This window comes from Oxyura jamaicensis, chromosome 1 (genome assembly GCF_011077185.1).
Source record: "Oxyura jamaicensis isolate SHBP4307 breed ruddy duck chromosome 1, BPBGC_Ojam_1.0, whole genome shotgun sequence".
Lineage (NCBI taxonomy): Eukaryota > Metazoa > Chordata > Aves > Anseriformes > Anatidae > Oxyura > Oxyura jamaicensis.
This window is the reverse complement of record NC_048893.1, coordinates 148,412,870-148,436,593: the sequence shown is the minus strand read 5'-3', so window position 1 is coordinate 148,436,593 and position 23,724 is coordinate 148,412,870. Positions and strand designations below refer to the sequence as shown.

The 23,724-nt window shown below is 36.7% G+C and overlaps 1 protein-coding gene across 1 annotated transcript in view; it reads right to left on the bottom strand.

Moving 5' to 3' along the window:
• Positions 1-23,724, bottom strand: part of NALCN (sodium leak channel, non-selective) — a 233,975-nt gene that overhangs the window by 137,979 nt on the left and 72,272 nt on the right. The window contains exons 8-10 of the mRNA XM_035318632.1: positions 8,084-8,226; positions 7,866-7,970; positions 5,053-5,139 (exon numbers count right to left, since the gene is read on the bottom strand). Coding sequence (XP_035174523.1) covers positions 5,053-5,139; positions 7,866-7,970; positions 8,084-8,226 — 335 coding nt within the window. The remainder of the gene's footprint in view (positions 1-5,052; positions 5,140-7,865; positions 7,971-8,083; positions 8,227-23,724) is intronic.

Genomic DNA, 23,724 nt, shown 5'->3' with positions numbered 1-23,724 from the left:
TAAAATTAACATCCACTCCAGGAAGTCCCTAAATGAATGATTGTTAAAGTCCAAGACAGAGAATGAGGGCATAAATGGGTATCCAGAAGTTCAGAGAAGGATGATCTATATATGCCTATTTCTGGTAATGGCCAGTTTTGAAGATAAGACAAATGCATTGTTTGTCTGCTAGTTTTATGAGCACTTGAATACCTACATTATGAGACTTACTATTTTTCAGATTCCTTTTAGTCAAAAATGGCAAAGTTAACCATGCAAAAAATCTATTTGGGCAAAAATATGTTTGATCCCCCAGTGCTATGGGATTTTCCAGAGTCTGAGAGTTAGCTAGATGGCGGAATTTCTACCCCTTTGCTCCACAGTTTCATAATTTCTTCCAACACCCTATGAATGAACAGGGAATACCAGAAGTCTCTTTTTTACATAAAGCTCAGGATTTACTATCTTCCTATATGCAACTGAAGGTAGGATGGTACTGTGGGGCTGGACTTTATTTGTGCATGTTCTTCTGTTACCAAAATCTTTAGTTTTCCCCCAGTCTTACATTCCATCTGATTTTTTCCCTGTTTTACCTCACCAAAACATGAATGGCTTGTTTTTACATTATACTTTGCATGTTCTGCTCCTGAGTCTCCTCTGTAAAACTAATATGGTTGTTTTTCACTGCTGTTTCAGTGCCAAACACATCACCAAACTATTGAAGCTTCTGTTAATTGATGCATTCTCTAGATTTTCTAAGCAAGAATAGGGCATTGAAAAAGGTAGATTATTTCTTTTTTAATGAAGAGTCCCAGCAGTTTAGGATTTGGAATCAATTAAATCTGCTTCTGAATAAGTTAATGAACTCATTCAAATCAAAAGTTCGTTTTAGCCAACTGAAGGAGAACATTTTTCTTTCACTCTAAGACAGGACTTGAGTTAATTGAAGGAAAGTCATCTATATACGTATTTTGTGAGTAAGAAGAGAATAGGACTGAGTAGGCATACCTTTTGCTGGATCCCAAAGTTACAGTAATAACTGTATAAAGGGCAGATTAGTACATGAATACTATGCATAAAAAACATGCTTTCCTGGTTCACCAACAATTACATCCCATAAAAGAGAAGAGGAGAAAAACCATTTGTGCTCTTTTTGTTACTCCAGCAGTGAAAACCCCTAAATACTGTATTGTCTCACTTTTCTCTCACATTCAATATATCCATTATGAAACTGCTAAAACACTCAGTTCCTGCTTTTCTAATCATGTCTTCTCCACCCTCCATATGTTTTCTGTCTTTCTATATTACTTTTGATTTCTTTGTCCTCCCCTTCAAGGTTCTCTTAACTTCTGTAATAGATACAGCCATTCTGATAATAACAGACAGCATGAAGGACTAACTTTTTTGAGGGAAAAAGACGTAATTAAATTTCTGACATTAATCATATGTTCAAGAGCATTGTAATCATAATAATGCCTCTTGCCTGTTCAGATCATAGCTTTGTGACCTTCTACTTCTTCCCTAGACAGTGCCTATGATTAAAAGTGAATAAGGTATCTTTAATTTGTGAAAGATTTTACTATCACAGTACAAGTGCACACACATTCTGTGAGTAGGTGACCATTTCCATTCATGCTTATACATTGCACGCAGTGCTCCCTGGCATTTTCTAAATGGCATTCCATTTCCAACTGTCTTTCATTTCTGTTGGACAAAATACCCCCAAATATTAGCACAAATATGGAATTATTGTCGTCTCATTGTCTTTCACAGGAACCACATTTCCAGACTTTCTCTGTTCATTACAAATCCATGTGCTGAGAAGATGGAAGATGTCATTTATTGGTATTACAATACCAACCAGTTTCATGGAACAACACGTGAGTTGAAACTTCCCAGTTCAGCTTTAAATCAGTATACATATACAAGTCTCTATACAAGAACGAAGGAGTAATAAAAACATCAAGAACCCCTAAAATAAGAGGAAATAAATTATAAAATAATTAGAAAATGTGCCTTTAACATGGGATTAAAGGGGTAAATACATCTCCAAAGATTTTTAGAGGAATTTTTTGGAACCTGGTACTCAGTTTTACTTTGTTTGTGAACTGAGAGCTTCCTACCGTGCTTGTAGGAGTAAATCATGGTAGGCAGGAAGTTCTAACACACTGCAATGTGTTAAAATAATATCAACAATGGCAAAATAATGTGGCAATGTGGGAGCCTCAGCATGCATTCATGCCAAGTGGTTCATGTTGAAATGGAAAACACAAAGATTATTTTTCAGCGACAAAAGAAAATCAATATTTAAAATCAATGCCAGTCATGGGGAGCAGTGAGAACAAGCAACAAAAGACCACAAAGCACCTTTGGGAACACTTGAAAGAAAAATGCAATAAATAATAATTAAAAAATATACTTCAATAACAGCCTTTTTGCCCCACATTAGGTTAGATTCGCAAATCAAAATCAGGAACATTACTGTTACTGACTTCTTATGTTTCTACTTCCAGGCAGTTCTAAAAAACTACAGAAAACTTAGTAGATATGTGTCTGAGTTAAATAAGGTTCGTCTAAAATCCAAGATTAATACCCATCTTTTTTGCCCATCTCTCATGGTTTAGTCTTATTCACTTTTAACTGCTACACTCCTGTATACAAATGCACATTCCAGATCTATATGTACATGCTGGTTCTCTTCTGTCTGTATGCCATACAACCACCAGAGAGGAAGATGGACTCTCTCAAAAGTTGTCTAAAATCCCCTTTTTGCAGATCAGCAGTGATAGAAGTGTAAAGACTGATGATTTCATTTTACCTAATTGGGCAATTTGGTTCAGTAATGACACGTTTGAGTGAGATGAAGCAAGTTCCAATAGCTCTGCATGGTATTTCTGTCTGAATTGTTATTAGCTCAAGAATAGCACGAGACCTGTGTTGGTCTACATGCCATTGTAATGTTATACCTAAGATAGCAAAGCCTGCTAGGCTGAAACACCTGAACTGGTCTTTGAGAGTAAGCATAGCTGTACAAAAGTAAAACTACTAAAACCTGACAGATCCAACTAGTGCACGTAAAGTGACTTGTAAAAGCTGTATTAGAAAGGTTTTATGATACTTAAAGCACACACATCACATCATTCTTTCCCCCACCACTCACAGCTTTAGAAAGCTGGCTCTATCCATTTACCTACCTAGATGGCACATCCCCTCTTATTGAAGTGCCTCTCAAATAGTCAGTAGGTTTAAACACAACAGTAGCCAAACCTGGGATGGATACACTTTACCACTTCAATGAATGTGAAGCAAAGCAAAGACACCTATTAAGTAGTTTTCTCGAGGTCTACAGGAAATTTGTGCCTGGCCAATAAACTGGACCCAGATCTCCAGAGTCCTGCTCCGTTTCCTGAGCTGCTAGGGTACTTCCTCTCCCAATGCACAGTATAGTTTGTTGAGGAAGTAAATTCTAAATAACTAAATACATTGAATAAGTGGAGTTTCACCAAAGCACAGACCAACACCAATATTGAAAGAGAACTTGTAATAGCATACCCTTATACATTCTAGGCAGTAATACTTAAAGAACCAAGAGAGGGATTAATAAAATCAAGCTTAGTAAGAAATTTAATTAAAATGATACAAAACTATAGTCTTGAATAAAAAAACCTAAAGTCTTGAATACCTTTTTCTGGGAATTTCATCCCTCCCAGGATATTGGATGACAATATACTTAACTAATAAAGATCAGAAGAATGCATATGAATTGAATGTAAGCCAAAGGCAGGACTTATATTCTCCAATCTGATTAACTCTTTCCCAGATTCAGATTTATATATCATGCTTCCCTTAAGGAGCAAAAGCAACCAAACTCATAAAAAATAACAATCACATTTCTCAGTAAGGACTTCATGCAAAAAGTACACCTCCAAAATACTGCAAAGACTTTAAATACATGGATTTTTTAGAAAGCCTATTTTCTTTTTACTTTTGGACTGATAGAACTGAAACAATAACACATGGTGAGATGTATAAAGGCATGTATATTTATATAGACTTTGAGATTTTGCTTTCTTTGCTCTGTATTTTTGTCTTTGTTTCAATATAATAAAGCCTTTGGGGGGGACTATCCTAATAAAATAGTATTTTAATACATCAGTTTCCTTTGAATGTCACTCACATCCAGCAAGGTCCTAGATTACTGGAAAGTCTTCAGATGTTGACAAAGGTAAGCAGAATAAGAAGAGAACTGCAAGCTGAGTTGCAAGAATACTAAGTTACAGCACCCACTGATGCAGGAGGTTTATGTTTCCTGGAATGCACTTTACCATGAGTTCACATGATTCCCCAAAGGGGTGAAAATTGAATAAATACTATGGGCAAAGGCAGACCAGGTAAATCAGAATGCTATCCTAACATTCATCATCAAGCATTTGTTTGCCCAGGGAAGCTGTGGATTCCACATCCCTGGAAGAGTTGAAAGCCAAGTTGGATGAGGCTTTGAGCAACCTGATCCAGTGGCAGGTAACCCTGCCCATGGAAGGAGGGTTGGAACTGGATGATCTTTAAATTCCCCTACTTCCATAAGCCTACTTTCAAGATGGAACAAGAGTAATGAAGAAATTCTGTTTTTAATATGATCAGGCTTCTTATTCTATGTTATTGTATTTTGTAATTACTAAACAAGCATTTCTGTTGAGAATAACCTGGGAGTGAACTTGGTTTGTACATTAAGTTTGATAGGTAAAGGAGGATTACTTACGTTACTTGATTTCTTTTTTTTTTTTTTTTTAATATATATATGTATAATCTTTCTCTTATGAGGACACAACGTTCTGAGTACAGAGCATTTATAAGGAACACATTTTTTCTAATCTCACTTTGGGTGTGGTACCCAAAGGTGTGTGGTAACCAAAGTTCTTTTTGAAGAACAAGCCTACACTGCTAAAAGCAATAGATTTAAAACAATTTATGACTATAAATATTGTAGCTGCTATTTCTCAACACAGACTCCTTATGCCAACATTTGAGTGGTGCTGGTTACACACAGTGATTTGTTAAAAAGCAATGTCATACCTGTAGACATGCAGGAGCTCTGCCCTGGGGTTTATTCACATCAACAGCCACAAGCTGCCAACCTCCAGCAGCATCTTCATGAAACATCTTGAAAAGGAAAATAGTTGTCAGAAATGTTGTACTGATATATTCCCCTTAAGGACCTCCATACATTTTGATCATAGTTAATTTAAAATAAAAGGGGAACAGCTTTTTTTTTTTTTCTTTTTTTCTTTCCTTTTTTTTTTTTTTTTTCTGCAGAAGAAAAGGCATGTGCTCTTTTCCCAACATAAATAGATTCTGAATTTTACTCAGATAACATCAAACACAATGTCTCTGTTAGTCCTAACACAGAAACTAATTCAATTCAGCTCTGATCAGTATCATTAGATGGTGGTACTCATTCAGAATAAATTTCTTACTTAGAAAACTTATCCTAAAGAAACACAAACACATTGTGACCTAAAGGTAAGTTTCATGGTGCATTTGCAAACAAGAGACAACCCTCGTCTTTTTTACTGGCAAAATTATCTTACTCCAAGGATCAGACTTTGCTTTTCTTGCACTGATGCACACACATCAAGAGTAGCTGTGCGGTTCTTCTGTACTGTTACTCAAAACTCTTAATTGCTGTAAATATTTGAATGATATGCCAGCTCTAAATGATGTAAATGGAAAAAAAATCTCGTAAATATAGTGGTACTCAAATGTTAACTTTTTTTTTTTTTTTTTTTTTTTTTTCTTCCAGAAATTAGGACATAAAATATGTACACTGCTGGGCTTAAGGAACTGTTAGAAATCATGTCTAGAAGTGATTAACACTGTCCTTGAAGGTGTCCTTGAAAGAAAATGAACAGCTCTACCATTTTTAATTGTCACCTGAGAGTCTGCATGTACTATGTAATCAAGTGTGGAGAAGTTCCCACCTCACTCCCACCTTTTTCTCAACACACAACACCAAAAAAGTTACTTCTAGAACATAGCTACTGCAGCCAGGTTGAATCTTAAAAATCTTTCAGAGAGATGTGCTCATTAAACTGAGGGCAAAGTCACATTGTAATTGTGATGCCGCTAAGTCCTTATGTAGCATCTCTGCACCAGGAAGAGTTACCAAATCAGATCAGCACTGAGTTATTCCTCTTTGTACCGTGCTTTAATGTGCAGTGCTGAAGGGCTTTCCAAGAACCTTTTTTTCTATCCTTCTCCAGAGCCCCCTTCTTTGACGGTTAGACACTTATATCCTTTTCTATAGGACGAAGTTTCAGGACTAGATCAATGATTTATGAAGCAGGAAAACAAAACAAAATGCTGTTACTTTTTCTCAAGGTTATTTCATGCACAAAATAATCCAGGTTTTAAACTTGCATCTGGTGCTTTGGACAAGAAATCCTGTGAGAAATTTTCTGCCCTTCTTAATACAGAAAAAGATAAATCTTTTCTTTGTAGTTCAGTAGGCTGGACTCTTTTATGTGTCTTTAAGCCAGTGACTCAAGAAGCAAAGTAACCATTCACTTGTCTCCAGCATACATACCATTTTTATTTTGCATGATTCTATTTATATTCAATATGTTCATTTTGTTCAGCATAATGACATTATTATGGGAATTTATCTTTTCCTTGGAATTGTTTAGCATTGGCTTCTTCTTGAATTTCCCTATATAGACCTCCCTGTTCCAGCTCCTCATTCAGAGTATGTAGATTAAGCCTATATGGTTGGGGTATTTGTCCCATGATAGGAATATTACATTCCTCAGGCAAAGTATGTATCGTGGAAAAGTCTTTTTTTGTCAGGCATTAAGTCGGTATCACCAAGTCTGCTTTAAGCAATATATAGCATAGAAATGATTGCCACAAAGCCTATTTGAGGCCAAAAATGTAGCAGCAAGTAGAAGATTTACACAAGGTTTACAAGAATATCCAAAGGTATATCAGAAAATATTTAATAAATAATTTTGAAGACGCTTAAATCCTCTGGCTTAAGAAAACAATCTCTAGCTACAGTGGTTACAACAGTTTTCCTCATTCGTATATCACCTATCTAGCTTCCTAAGGGCTTTTTGCAGGTGGTTTGTACTGGTCCCTCATAGATGGCAAGCTGCACTAGACTGGAAAAGCCAGACCATTTGTACACTCAGGATACCTAATATGATTTTTACAATAATGAGTGAGTTTACATCTCAAGCAGTTAGCCCTTTTTCTTTCATATTGGGTCTTTCACAGTACACAATCCAAGCTTCCTGTCTTAGCTTCTTCCTACCAATTATCTTATAACCAGGCTCTCAAATGCAGGTTGAGGTTGGCAACCTCAAATCTCAGCACTGCTCTTTCATTGCCTTAGCACCTCATTCCTCCTTGGTCTCAACATGCTCTGCTCAGTTCCAGGACTCACTTTCCCAGACACTTCAGCTACACTCTGACCTCTCTTCTTCTAGATACAGTTTGTGATTTCAGCTCTTCTTCTTTAGCACAGAAAGTGATATTCACTAGCAACCCTAATTCCAAACCCTCCAATGACACGAGAAAAAACACACTTTATCTTAATTAAAAGAAAATAGAAACTCTTCCATAACATACCCAGACACCCAGGGAACCACTTTACAGTCTTCTTTACCATTCTTTTTTTAAGAAAGCCTAGTAGGATAATATCCCCCAGTACAGAATTTTATATGAAAATACATATATCAACTTTAAAATATATGTGGTAACATGTAAAATGAAAGCAAACCGAACCTAGTGGGATGAAACAATAATTCATGGGAATTTTTGGCTTATTATTAATTCCTAAACTAAAACCAATCAAGTTCACAAAGAAGCTCAGTATTTGGGTGCTTCACCTGGGTGGTGGCAGTTGAAGTGGTACTGCTTCTGGATCCCCACATCTGCTGAAACTGCACTCTAATTTCTGCAAATGTTTCAATGATGACTGCGATGAAAACATTCTATAAAAAGGAAAAGAAAGAATGGCTGACATAAATCTCAGCAAGAAGAAAAGAGAAGAAATTCATTCAGATCTGCCTTTCAGATAGTTTTAAAAGAAGAAATTTTTCAGTACCTTCACAAGCCAGGCCAGAAAGAAAATTAAGGTGATGAAATAGAAATATGAACGCCATCGGGGAAAGCTGTCGATTGCTCGATACATAAGGAACACCCAGCCTTCCTGAGAAGCAGCTTCATAAACAGTAAATATGCTTGTGCCTAAGGAAAAATGAAAATGTTTGCCATTAAGCCCCTTGAACTTTTTCAATATTAAAAAACAAACACCTTTTATCTAGTTTTCTTTTCTCGGAAGACTATCAGCTCTCCTCTCCCCACTTCAGAGAGAAGATTTCAGGTGCATTTCTATGTTCCTTCTTTCTGCAATTGAATATGAATTGATTTTATATCAGACCAGACTCCATTCTCTCCCTGGACACACATACATAATCCCTTAGATGGGTTCATTGGGAGTATGCAAAGGTCTCCAAAGGTAGAATTTCTCCCCTCATGTGATTTCAGCAGCACCTGTGAGAAAAGGCAGATTTAATTAAAACTATCAGGATCAACATTCAGTAGGTGAAAGGAATTAATACAAGCAAGACTGAATAAGCAGCAGTACACCAAAATGGTATTTGATACTAGACAGCGCCGTTAAGTGTCTACAAGATGGTACTGAATGATGTTGAAGCTCAGGCAGGTAGCCATGGTAGTTGCATTAACATAAATGTGCTACATTAAAAAATGTTAAAGCATTTTTAAGTTGAACTTACTGTAACATTCTGGAGAGGGGGAAGAAAAATTATGAGGGGTTTATGTGTGTGGAAACCACTATAAGGTCTGTACAGATAACCTGCAAAGTGCAGAGCAGACTAGAGAACAGGTTTAAGTACGCTGAGTGATGCACATGTCTCTCAGTTCCACCACTATCTGTAACTTGGCTAAAAAAACATTATGCTTAGCAAAATAAGAGCGAGTTACCTGCATTGGGTGGGGTGCTAAAATGACTGTGCCTGTGCCCCAATTCACAGAAACAACTCGAACAGAAATTCAGGTTCTCCACTCAAAAGGATCTGGACTGCTCAGGCTTAGATGGCCTTTTGGTATGGGCACCAGGGTTTGCAACCTGAATGGTGAGTTAACTTCAGCACGCTTGGACGTGCACTCAGCTGGCAGCAGCTACACGCAGCTACGCTTGCCTCCAGAGGAGAATGCATCTGCTGCCCTTGTTTTATTATTCCAGTGACAGAACTCAGACAACATCAGACTTTCAGCCCTTTATTCTATAGAAATGGATGCTGGATTGATGAAAATGAAGTATCTGATTATTTTTTATGCTTTGGGGTTGCAGAGACTAGAGGCTGAATTTGTTGGCAGCCACAACCCAACTCCCATCTAAGTCGACAACATTTTTTTACACAAGGACTAAATTTAAGAGCTTCTGATTTTGTTTTCTTCTCTTCCATCAGTTAGCTATTGGCAAGTCTAGAAGACACAAAAGGTTCAAAAAGGGATAGGTCTCAAAATCTCAAATACAGAAAAATAAAATAAAATAATAAAGAAATGCCACAGACTCCTCATCTTCTCTGTTTTTGCCACCTAAAAGGAACAGAATAGTAAGTCTATTATATTAGCTTACACTAGTCTATACAGGATATACATCAGGGAAATATAAGGAAATAAATGAAGAGTAAACATTTTTATAGCTTTTTTTTTTTTTTTTTCATAAGAAATAATATTCTGGTATGCTTGAAAACACTTGTTGGGGATCACTCTTCTTACCTATTCATTCTTCCTTCTTTGAGGCCTGTAAGTAATGACAGATCAGCTTTGCTTTACTGAAAATGGATATACTTACAAAGTCTCAGTAATTGGAAAGTGCTAAATCTGCTAATACACTCCAAAGTGAGTGTCTCCAAAATTCAGTGATAAACTTGTCATGAGTTACAATGAGGAAGAGTTTGGTCCTCTTTAAGTACAGAAGAATAGGACTGTTTGCACAACTGTTAAATATAATTGATTTCCTTCCCCTCACTATGTAGCCCTGGAAATAAATGAATAATAATAAATAAAGATGAGTAAATAAATAATGCAGTTAGTGTTACAGGGAATCATGGTTAGACCTAACGTGGACCAAATACATGACCTGTATTTAAATAGATCTTGCCAATGGATGTCTGTCTATACAACACACTGATTTTTCCTCTGCCAGACAAGATGGGGGAGAATGCACGTTCTCTGTTTTCGGAGCTCCTTGTGGAATTACTGGAGAGCTCCAGTGGACCTCTGCAGAAAGAGAAATGTTCTTTGACAGGTAAAGGAAACAAGCAAGACAAACCAAGCGAAAGCCTAGAGTGCTTAAAGAAAAGGTCTATGTGATATGGTAATCATCATTTCAAAGGAAAAAGATTAGAAATTGAAATTTCTAGTCTTGAACTACCCTGCTGCACAGAAACAATACAGCAGCTAACATCGAATGCCTCGAGCAGACAATCCTTTCTTCCCTTTACAGCTAGATGAAATTTCCTTCAACCTGGTCTCTGATATGACATCGCTCTTCCTAGAAGGTTGCACCATTTCCATGTTGAGAACCAATCTGATTACACTTCCCATCCTATCTGACCCATCTGAGCATCTCTTCCCCTCACCCCTGTCCTTGTCACAGGACTCTTATGCTCATCTCACACTCCTGCTCCTCAACATTTCAGGCAGGTTACTCCCTTGTCTTGTGCACATCCTGAGAACAGCATGCACGTGGTGGAGCAGAGGTGAAAGGAGACAATGAAAACAGGAGCAGGGCAGGCCAAAGCATTATTCATTTTAATGAAATGTTATCAAAATAAGTGTTTTCCAAAGCCACAATGCTTATCAGAGCTATATCTACTTCTGTAAAAGTTCTTTAAAAGCAGGAAACTCTTCTGGGAACAAGAATTTTTATTCAGTATGACAGTGGCACAGAATGGAGTTAAAGGCCCAATTTCCCTCCAACTGGAGAGCTCTGGCATGAAATCTCCTTCAGTTTTAGGTAGACACACAATCTGAACTGCAGTAATCCAGTGTCCCACATGGAAACAATCAGGTCGGAAACAATCAGGTCTTAATCCAAAACTAGATTTTTAGCTCTGTTCCATTTACGTACATTTTAAATCTCCTGGTTTTACCCTGAGAAGGAACAAAATTAAACTGTGAAATTAAACTGTGAAATCTCACAAACTGCTGTGAAATTGCAGAATTGTCCTACAGTCACCTTTTAACTCTGCTCCACTGCTGCTTCATTTCATGAAAGATCTTGCATAAAATAGAGGAGAGCAGCTTGAGGAGTGCTGCCCTTAGCAAAACATAGCAGCTGCTAGCGACATGGAGATATTGAGCAGGAACCAGCCAACTTCTCAATCCCTCTACATCTGCACCATCCACATACTAATGTGGTAGGTACACACAGGTGGGACGAACCTGAAAGTGTTTTCTCCTTAGGGAGTCCCCTTTACGGATGGATCTTCATTGAAAAAAGGAGACAGGGCTGAATGAAATCTCTCTGTATACACTTGCTAGTTTGAGCTGTCGGTGTTGAGTGGCTGATGTGGTTACAGTGGGTATGCAAAAATGTTAATCCAGTCTATTAATTCTTTTGGTTATTGAATTCCTTCCTATTTATTGCACGTGCTTCTCAGGACCAATGGTCAGAAATAAATAAAAAAAAAATAAAAAAATAAAGAGGAAAGAAAAAGCAATCAAGCATAGATAGCAAAACCATTCTGATTCTTCAGCAAAGAGAGTGGTCTCTATCAATACCGAAATACTCATCAGTGATCACTTCATGAGTATTTTGCATTTCAAAAATTCAGAAAGTAATGGTTCAATTATCTAATATTATACTGTTGCTGAACTGATTAAATGATTGAACAAAACAGTACTGTTAAGGACAGGCAGAGATTAAGAAAAAAAAAATCTATTAAAAGTTGCTGGCTAGGAAACTGTAATTAGTCATTACCAATGGGAAAGTCACAGTGAAGATTAGTAAAATAGCGGGGATATCATGCAAAGTATTTATAACACACACACTGGGCCATCTGCCACAGTAAGGCAATACAATGAATGCACAAAAATGCACAATTAACCCATTTGAAATAATGTGTTCATATGTGACATTAGAGTAAAAGTATGCCTTGTATGTACCTGGTACAGGTGTTCTTAAGGCAATCTTTCCACATTTTATGTTACAATAAAACACTTCCTTTAACCATTATAAAAAAATTGCCCCTAAGAATATACATTCTTACTTAATGTGTGTGACTAGAAAGAAACATTGCTTTCAATATTGATGCCAGGAATCATGCTGCTAATTACCTCTATAAATGCTGTTTCATCTGGATGTAGAATAAAAGCATGACAGTAAGGGATCCAACAACATGAAATATTTTGCTTTCAATATTTTTTTCTTGGTTAACAACTTCATTACTGCATGTTTTTTGCTCTTCTAAAAGTTACATCCATTTAAAGACAGTCAGCAACCAACTCTGTTCTTTGTGAGTCTCTAATATCTGACTACTTCTCCCAAGCAAATGCAAAAGCTATTAAAAATATTCTCCTTTTATGGCAGCTCTGTTTTTCTTGCTATGAGTGTTAAGGGATGATAGGATACATCACAAAACAACCTGATGTGGCAATGCAGCCATTTGTGAAACCTAACTTATGCCTCAGATCAAACAGCAAAATTCTCCTTTTCCATAGGTGTCAGTATTTGTCAGCATTCTGTCCATCAGTGACACAGTGCCTTCCTCTACTAGTTCAGAGGGCTTAAGCCCTGACCACATAGTGCTAAAAGTGCCTTGGTTAAGGCACATGAGAGTGGAGGACTTCATGCAGTGGTGTAAGTCAAGAAGGAATATGGGCGTCAGGGCTTCAAAATCCTGCAGAGCCTAGCCATTTGAATACACAACAGGACCCATTTACTGCAAAATATGGCCATCCCTTGTCAAAGTCTGGGACATTTAATCAAGATTCATCTTATTTAACTATAGGCATCAGTGGGACATTTCAGTCATTAAAATGCTTTGGACTATAAAAATCACAGAATCAGAGAATCACTAAGGTTGGAAAAGACCTCCAATATCATCTGGTTCAACCATCCCCCTACCACCAATATCACCCTCTAACGATGGTTAAACACAAGACTGTAAGGGCACAGTTTAGGCATGTGGGCATGGGTAACATCAAATTTGGGACTAGGATTTCAACAGCTGCATCTACAATATTGTAAAGTATTAGTAAACAAAAATATTGTCAAAATATTTTGGATAATTTTCCTATTGTGTGTTGCAGTAGATGGCTCAAACTCGGGGGCAAGAAAGATTAAAGTCATTTATGAGGAACTTTCTGATAAAAACAGAGGTAAAATAAAGGAATATGCTTGGACATTTCTATGTTTTAGTGATTTTGTTTGAACTCATCCAATAAATTCCACATTTTTATGTTACAATAAAATACTTCCTTTAACCCAGTTGGATGGCTCATCAAAACAAGGAAGGAAAACATTTCTCAATGCACAGATCAAAATAAATACATCAATATCATAATCTGTGTCAAAATCAAAAAACCCGCTTTTATACAACCAATACATATATCTACCTTTGGAAATGTTTTACAACTACATGTGGTTATTATCAGAAAAGAAAAGAAAAGGTCCAGAAAATGAAAGATTTAATGAAGTTTGGGAAAAACAAAAAACAAACAAACAAACAAAAAACACACAAAAAAAATTGAATCTTGCTCAGCTTGTGGAAAGTTTTCATCTGTTTTATAACTTAAAGAAAAAAGACAGCAATCAGGAGGAAAAACTATATCCCTCCTAGTTATGCTCATTTAGGTACATAGGCATTCAGCAGTGAAATGCAGGGAGCTTATGCCTTCTTCATACATATGTTTCTTTCAAATCTACCAGCTGGGAGCATTAGCCTGAAGGGGCATGGAGAAAGAATTGTTGCTTTACCACCCAAAGGACAAATGATTATAATGACTACAAATTATTATAATTGAAGACAATTCTACTGGTTTCCATGCCTAACAGAGTGAAAGTTTGCCTGGCTCTTCCATGCAATGCAGATGAATAGCGTATTTGGAAAAAAAAATAATAAATTAAAAGTACCAGTACACATGTTGATGATTTTTAAATACCTAAGGAAAAGTCATTTATGGAAAACACAAAACTTGACAGAAGAGAACAATAGCATGATTATGCAGGGATTCTATTCTATAAAGTATATTTTATACTTAGGTATATTTTACAAGGATACAGGATTTCCTGCTCCCTTCTGAGCCTCTGTGACACCACCATGACCTACTGCATCAGATCTTGCTATAATCAGCTCATCCTGTGAATGGACATCAGGAAAAAGGGAGTGCACCAATGCTGTCACTTCCAGACTACAGAATTAAAGAAGCTGAGCTAAAAGGTCATATGTAAAATTTACCAGATCTGAAAACAAAACTCTTTCCTCCTAACTCTATGCTATGTTCTTGTTTCAAGATTCAAAATTTCATGTTATAAGGGAAAAGAATAAACTGTGTCAAGATGTAATCTTTTATTAATAGCTATGACCTATGGCATTTGTAGCCACTCCAGGTGAAAAACAAAAACAAAGCCTAATATATGGAATACCAGTAACTCCAGCATTTTCTGCATATGCATTCTATGTTTACTGACTGTGTTGGATCACTACATCAGGGCTTTCTCAGTTCTGTTGTGCCTTGCTGTGAAACTGCTGAGAAAGAAAATGCACAGGGGAGACCACCTGCACCAGCTGGGTGAACTTCCATCAGGCAAACTTCTAGTGGTCTGGGTAACCTCTAGAAGGAGATTCCTATATTGCACAGTTAGGAAAAACAAAAGGAAACAAAACAAACCCATTTCTGTAGACAGACGCAAGAACAGTTCAGTTTTGCAAAAACATGATAAAGGTTCTGTATTTTTTTACTTTTTAATCGGGAACCTGTAGGCAAGTAAAAATGCATACTTTTTATTAAAAACTTAAAATACTGCGTATTTTCACCTGTGAAACGCCTGCGTCCAGATAGGAACACGCTCGTTTTCCTCATGTTATAATACCCACTAGATGGCGATCGTGCACCTCGAGCACATCTGGAACATCAGGCAGCAGCTAAGCTGCCACCCCAGACCGTGCAGGCTGATAACCTCCCATTGAGCTAGCAAAAGGATTGATTTTTCTATTTCCCGGCAAAACGAAGCAGCCTTCTGGTGCTAATTTGTCTCTGCTGTGCTGAATCCTGAAAGGTATCCTTCCTTAGGATGGTTTTGTGAATGTTGTGCCCATAAAGAAGCAACCTCTCTCCTAGCTAAAGAAATGTTACCAACCTGGTTTCTGTCCCTGCTCGCATTCACTGATGAAATCGTGAAGCTGAACGGTCCTGAAATGAACACGTGTATATTCCCACTGACCATCCAGCTTTTAGTTTATGTCTCCTCTTTCAGCATTAAGGTATCTGTAAAGCATTGCATGCAGTCAGGATTTTCCACCTCTCTTACCCTATTGCTTTGGTGAAATTAGAAGTGAGTAAAAATCACCCAGAAATGCAATGACAAAATTGTTTGCACTTCTGGGAAGCAGACAGTAGATACGACTGACATTGTGAAAAAGATCAAATCCTGTATAGCTTAACGGGGTTTCTTGCTTCTCTCTGAGTGAGCCATTTTACTCTCCCAAACCAACTCATATCAGATAGTTTGCCAGCCAGTAGAGATGAGAAGGAACAGAAGAAAAACAAACTACACCAACGCTCTGCTCCTCCTTTGAAACCTCAAGCCCACTGTGATTTATGTGTGAGTGAGCTGTGGCAAAGATGGCAAAACAGAACCTGTACAGAGCACTGACTTGCAACAGAAGGAAAAAAAAAAAAAAAAAAAAAAAAAAAAAAAGAAAACATTCCCAGTCTGAACACAGTATTTAACCCATGAAAGAGCAGTAACTTTGAACTACTGGTGTTTACTCATGTTGTTGTTGATTCTTCATTCTGAAAACCTGCTTCCTTGAAAGAAGATAAGGCATCTATGTATGACAAGATACTACAAAAGGAGACTAGTGCAGAGAAAAACAATAAGGAGATAAAGAAACACTGCAAATATAAGTGCTTAGATCGATGACATTTGTTCTAAACACATGGTAATGGAAAGATGGAAAGTCAGAGAAATTTCAGCAAAAGTTTTGATGGATGGACTTAGACAATTACATGCTATTTGCAAATACAACTTCGGTCACTATTGAGAAGTGTTAGCTTGCTAATATGAATGTAGTAATGTTTGCATATATATTGGCTGTACAGGGTAAATAGGAGCATTGCAGTTCAGACTTACTTGTACCAGTAGTATCTTACATGTGATAGTGTCTGTGCTTCCTGATTTAACATTTTATGTTTTAAAATCTGTTTTACATTTGTAAACAAGTCCATGGTGTAAACCAGACAATCATTCTTCAAAATGACTTTAGGTGTGAATATTTATGGATATTTAATCAGACTAGCATTCATATTTGCTTTTCTTTAATACTTTTTTCATTAAAGCGCTCCTCATCTATATGGTCATGAATAAACTGGCAAGTAGAGATCCAGAATGTCAGCAGAGCTCAAAAGCTGGTTTTATGTGCATAAGTACAGTCTGCTTTTTTCCCTTTTTGCAGTCACACAGCTGTAGTGCTAATATACACTCTCATAGAATCACAGCTTTTTTGTGTGTGGCAACTTTAAAAAATGTACTGGCAGTTGATGAGGATCAAGGAAATGCTGAACTGTGAATTGCTCACACCTCGCACACCACTACCTGGAAGCTTTGCAGTACAGTCAACAACTCCCACCTCTCCTTCTCCCTAGAGAGTCTTTTTAAGGACACAGCTTCTCCCAGATCCCTACACTCCCCATCCTCAGCAGCACTGGCAGAGCTTGAGGCTGGAGCCTGGAAGTAGGACACTGCCATAGTTGTGCTAACTGAGGGCTCGACTCCCCTGTCCCTGACAGGCATCCAGTGCTACCTGAAACCCAAGGCAGATCCCACCTGGCCTCTATGCTTTGGTCATTTATGGTCTTTGAAATTCAGCTGAGCAGTCCCGAGCTAAGCACAGTGAAATTATGCCAAATGCAAAATCCACCCTCCTCTCAGAAGAAACATCTGTTGTGCAGCATGAAGATGGAACAGTTTCAAGGTGGACATATACCTGTGTATGCTATTCTGATAAACCCTATGGAATATCACAGAGGAGTCAGGGTCACCAGCAGAGACCAGGTGCTCCAAGCCACGTGCTTGGACAAGCAGCTTGGACAGGATTCATGCGGCTGGCTTCAGGGAGTACTACAATTGAGTATGGTTTTTCTCTATCAAACCCTAATAAAACTCACTTTCAGACCTAGAAAGCAAGAATACAGAAATCCCTAGGCCTTGCTTTTAAAACTGACAAATGCTGTGAAGATGGGCCTGCCACCACCTCAGTCGTTCTAATGAAATGTCTCTGATTTAAAGTACAGTCACAGAAGAGAAAATGACTGCTACAGTAAATGTTATGACAAAATAGTGTAACATAAAACATGTTAAACAGATGAAACTCTATAATTTATATTAACTTATTCCTTTGAAAATGTGCCATCTTTTTATAGGAATGTTTTTTCTTCTTTTAAAATACATTATGTATGTAGATGCCTTTAAAACTGTACAGTAAAAGTGACAGTCCAAAACCCAAGCATTCAGAAAATCACACATTGTTAGGTTTAAAATTTAAGAAACACATAAAGGGTTATCATATTACACCTGAAAATTCAAAGAACGCTCATGCTACAGACATTATGTATTTGGACCGTCATTCAGTCATATATTAAATATTAGGAATGTCTATTAAAATCAAGATAGTGATGGATCCCTTTGTTAGAGAGAAAACTAAGTATGCAAATCTTTCTTGACATAAGGCATGTAAATGCAGCATTGACTTTCATACTGTCAATCAAAACCATTCACTTTTTGCATCATTTTTTTTCCAGTAGTCAGAGTAATCCAACTCATTTTAAAAGCAGTCATGAAACAGCAAAGATAGCATGTATCATGGTGTCAACTAATTTGCTTAACTAATAAAAAATGCACCTGCTTTGTAAGAAGAAAGAAGTCATGTATTGAAGTGTGGAAGAATGAGACCACAAAACACAGATTATAGAAATATTTCCACATCTAGTGTGACCATGATGATGTTTTACTCAAAAGCAGAGTTAAATAAGAACCATGACTGTACATTTTACATATGAGTAATTATTTCATCGTGTCTTCAGGCTGGCCAACTGATAGCAACTGTCTTGAAAGCATGAAAATGGATGAAAGCAGAAAACGTTCGCTAAAAGAAAAAATGGAAGAGCTACTGAAAACATGTATAAGTGATTCAGCTGAACAGAATAATAACTGGGGGCGCTGGCAATGCACAAAGTGCATAAAATTGTGTGCATGTTTTGGAAATAAGGTTTACAAGAAGTTACTTGACCTAAGTGGAGCATTAACAATAGTATTTATATTAACAATAACTGAAGAATCAGAGAAGCTCAAGACAAAAGGCCTTATAGGAGAAGTAGGCTGGTACAGAAGAGAAGAAGATCATGTCTACAAAGTCCTATAAAAGCTCTTGCAAATGATTTTGAAACCTACTGCAGTATATTTTATTTGACCTCCATGACAACGTGTTTCATTATTTCCAGTGGCAGTGCAACTCCTTCATCCTGAAGTTTCAAACTGTCCAACCAATCATCAATTTAAAAAGAAAAACAAACAAACAAACAAATAAACAACAACAACAAAAAAAACAGTACAAATATTTAACAAAGGAAACAACCTCCCCACCCCCCGCAGAGGCTGAAAGAGACAAAGGTGAACCAAAGAGAGCTTTTAATTTACTATACAAGAACCCATGCTTTTGATTGTGTGTGGGAAGTGGTTGCTCAGTCTGATAATAAGTAACAGCAGGTTAAGTACACAGGGAAGTATTCAAGGACGAAATTCCACAGTGTATCATTTCAATAGCTTTGTAGGCTACATTATTTATTTTACCATAGAGCAGGAGACTCAACAATTTAAAGGAATCTAGACAACCACATCTATGACTCTGCCCTAAAGTTCTCTTTTAGTGTCATTCAGTGATTCCTCTGGGCTTCACTTATGGATTGTATGCATTTCTCTGAAGAAATAATCCATCCCTTAAAATGAAAAAATCAGCCCCTTCCTCTTTCAAAGATAACATTTTCAAAAGAAGTTGCATGAAATCCAGTCCATCCTGCAATCAGTGGTAGAACAGCCATCATCTTAAATCAGATTTGAATCAGGCCCATGTTGAATGCATTTGAAGATGCTTCCCCATAGCATCCTAATTTAATTGCATCTCTCCCTTGCTGCAGGTATAGTGTATGTCTGAACAAGTCTTTTTTTTTTTTTTTTTTTTTTTTTTTCATAAGTTTCACCTGAGAATAATGACAACAGTAGGAGAGCCCAACTAGCCAGATCTGCTGAATACTCAGTGGCTCAAAATAAGACAGTAGTAATACTTAGCTCAATGCATTTCTGTAAGGAAAAACAAAACAAAACGAACAAAAAACAACAGTAAAGCTTGTAAAGAAGCTTGAAAGCCAAGGAGGCATTATAAAACAGATACGTGTTAGAAATCTCATTAGCCTCTACACAGCTGAGTAACAGGAACAAATATACAGTGCTAAATGCATCTTAAAAGACTAGTGTTATTTGAGGAGACAAAATATTCAAATGGCAGAAAGGAGCTCTGTGACTGTTACAAAAACAAATAAACAAAGAACCACAACAAAAGACAGTCACTCCATGACCCATTTAGCCATTAATGAGTATTCCCTGATATCTGGTATATGCCGCTGGAGGTAAAAGAATTTACTCTGTTGATATGAGAGAGAGAAGCTTGCCTACCAGCCTAATGTGTTAAGGAGGAGGAGAAACAGACAGGCAGAAGTGGCTTAGTATGCTGCTAGCTCACTGAGCCCCACAGCACCTCTGTGAGATAAGTGTAGTATTAGTTCCATTTCAGTGATGGATATAATAATTTAGAGACTCTAAGACCTTCCTCAAACAAAAAACCAGAAGCAATGTCTAAAATGGGATTGCAACTTAAAGGTTTCTGATTTTAAAAGAGGGATTCGATTTTCAAAACTTTTGTTCTTTAGCTGGATGTTCAAAGAGAATGAACTCAAATTTATTTAATAAAAAATATACATGGATGCCAGCAAGAATAGACAACTCCTTTCCAGTTCTCCTTCAGAAAATGAAAGGTCGACTTGGAAAGAAAAGCAATTATTGTAACATTTCACTTCTTTTATTCTTGACTGTCTTAAATAGAGTGTTTGCATGACCAGAGATCTACTGGTTATCAAAAGAATTCTTGCAAGACTAGCACTAATAGACTAAGCAACTGCCAGTTTTATTTGGAGATGAAAATCAAAATTTTTTGGCAAGAATAGCTCTATAAACTGCTAGGTATTTGTGGAAGAGAGAACGTTCAAAGTTTTAATACACTCTGTTTAAACCTTGTTTTCAATATTATCTCCTTCTGCAGAAATCCTTTCTGATGTTTATGCACTACTGGAGATAGTTCAACACACCCATATGAGAAATTTCCTGGACTTTTCACTGTCAAATCAATGTGTTTTTTTTTTTTTTTTTTTTTTTTTTTTTTTTTTTTTTTTTCTCAGATATGCCTTCTCTTTTTTCTCAGCAAAAAGTTTTCCTGCAAAGATATTTATTCTCTGTGTATATGTGTGTCAGCTCTGTGCTTTGACTCAAAGCTGCTTTAATTTCTTGTAGGCCTATGATATTTAACATATTTTTCTTGAAAGCATCTTGCTAAAGAGGAAAATATGTCATTTTGTACTGAGCCACATGAACATGTGGTTTGAAAAAAAAGGGACCGTGTGTGAAAATAAAAGAGTTTTGGCATTGCTCAGTGAAAGAGTTTCCCAAGAAATACAGATCAGACCTACCCCCAATAATGTTTTATCAATAGATGAGCTAAACAGACCTCATTCTGCATGTGAAAGCAATTTTCAGTTGGTGAAATGAAATTAGGGATTTTGGACATGAAGGCACAAACAAGTGACGTGTAAATCCAGGGATGATGTTCTAAATGTAATTTTCTTTTCAGTGACTACCTTTTTGCCCACTTTGACCTGAAAGACATGTCTAGAAGTCTATCCACTCCCTTCACTGAACTCTAAGGCACCTCTAATTATCTATCATTTACTTCGTAGTAAAAGCATACGTGAGGACAGCTACTGCTGGCATTTATAATCAACACAGCTTGTTATCCTCAGTAATTTGTCTGCAGGTCCTACCATGGCTTGGACAGGGTTTTATGTTGTTATGTTCCCATGTTTTTCAGAACAGGAAACAAATCCTGATCCTAACTTGGAAGCTCTGCCAACAAATTTGGGTGTTTTTTTAAAAGAGAAAGCTATGATCACAACTTTAGAATTGCACTGCCCAAAGCCAGGCATGTGAGCTGATGTTCTGATAGCTAACACTAGTTTGATTCTTTGAGATGCTGAGGGAGACAAGCTCTAAATTTTCAATCCTGGCCTGAATGCCAGTGCTTGAAGCCGGATGGAATTTTAGCATTCCTTTAGTAGAGACAGAGCTAGATCTCTGGTTCTGCAATTCGACAGTTGAAGTCCCTGAAAAACACAAAAGATGTTGGGAAAATAGTATATTGGTCAATATGTTGCTTTCAAATAACTTATTAAATTGCCTGCCACATTAAAAATAAAGCTAGAGATTGATTCTGTAAGATGCAATCAGAAAAGAAAGCACCACTGTTTCCAGACCCATTTATTTTACAGCATCTGGGAGATGGGCTTCCTAAATGAAGATGAATGCAACAGAAAATCTCAAAAAAAAAGTGTGCTTTCAAAACTGACCATTAGGCAGATCTGTCTTGTTCTGGCATTAAAACTTTTTTCCTCGACTTTCCCTAGGAACCTGCAGAAGTACCAATTAAATGCTTTTAGCAGGATTAATGCGCCTGGGTCAGAAATAGAGGGGAAAACTGCTAGTAGTTAATGGCAAACACTGAAATAACTGGGAGAACTGTAGAATTTGTCTCGCAAGAGCTGTTTAAAAGCAGATGAGATAAGCGTCTGTAAGTAGTAATGATAAGTAGAGGTGACTTAATCTTGGAGAAGCCATGCAATGAGCTGGACCCTCAAATAAATTTGAGGCTCAAGCTAGTTTTCTTCAAGTTTTTTCTTTTTTTCTTTTTCTTTTTTTTTTTTCTTCAGTATTAAAGATTTCTATGTCACAAAGAACATCTGAGACTGAGGTCCCTTTACCTGCAGCTATTGTCTTCCTTGATAAAATCAGTTAAATGATCAAATTTGTTCCTAGCCAGCTCTCATACTTAATCCTGACAGCAACATTCAAAACAAAAATAAAAATATTTACCTCCAGTCACCTGATAATATTGTAAATTATTACCTGTACAATGAACAGAAGATGAAAAAGGAATGTGATAAAACCTACATCTCTGGGGAATTCAAGTGATAAAGAACTTTGCTGACTAAAAATGTTCAAAGAATTTATTTATTTATTTTTTTCTTAATGATTACAGTTAGTGGCTTCAAACAGCTACCCAGCTTCTCTCTATAGTGCTGACAATGCAAATTATTTGGCCTGGCAAGCATATGGCTTTCTTGTCTAACATACCATTATTTGCCATAAGAGCAAAGAAAGCTTTGCAATGCCATCTTCTACTGACTTACCACAAAAAAAAAAAAAAAAAAAAAAAAAAAGATCTATGGAAATTAAGGCTGGAAAAGCTGGAAAAGGAGGAGAGAGGAAATCTTCTTAAGTTTTTCATAGTCATGTAAAACCAGTACAAAGCCTCATCCTTAGTAATTATAAAAAAAATAAAAAATAAAAAAATGTGATATTAACATACACAAAGAGAATTGTGTTTGTTAAGGACTGGTTCAATGAGGTCCTTTTCTCTGAGTGTGAGCATAGTATAAGAAAAATAATATGTAGCAATAGTAAGTAAAGAACCAAAAATTGAAGTAGCAAATATGGTTACATTATCATTCCCTAAATTGTAGTTGTAAACAACTAAGATTCCTACAAAGAAATAAAAATTGCTACATATAAATATATGCACTTGCCTATAGTTACATAAAACTATCATGCTCATTTCCTTTTCATCAAAATCTGCATGTTGACTAAGACGATAAGCAAGTTGTATGCTTTACAAGACAAAAAAAAGTAATTTTCAAAATATTTTTGTTGGAAAGCTAACGGGATGAAACTTAATCTGCTTTCTGACAGGTAACAGAATAGAATAGAACAGAACAGAATAGAACAGAACAGAATAGAATAGAAACAGAAACAGAAAATATCAACTTTCTCTTAATTTTAAAACGAATTGTTTGACCATAATCATCAGGTGTTGACATAGCCCTTCATATGCTTGGATTTCTCCAAATGCTGCATGTAGACTCTACAAATTAAAGCAGAGTTCAAAGTGCAAAAAACAGCTTGCATTTACATTTCATCTGGAAAATGGTTGTAGGAGTGATGGCATAGAGCCAAGTTCCACTACTTCTAAACTGGCTAAGTCATATTCTTCAGTAAGTACCTTTTCTTTCTTTCTTTCTTTCTTTCTTTCTTTCTTTCTTTCTTTCTTT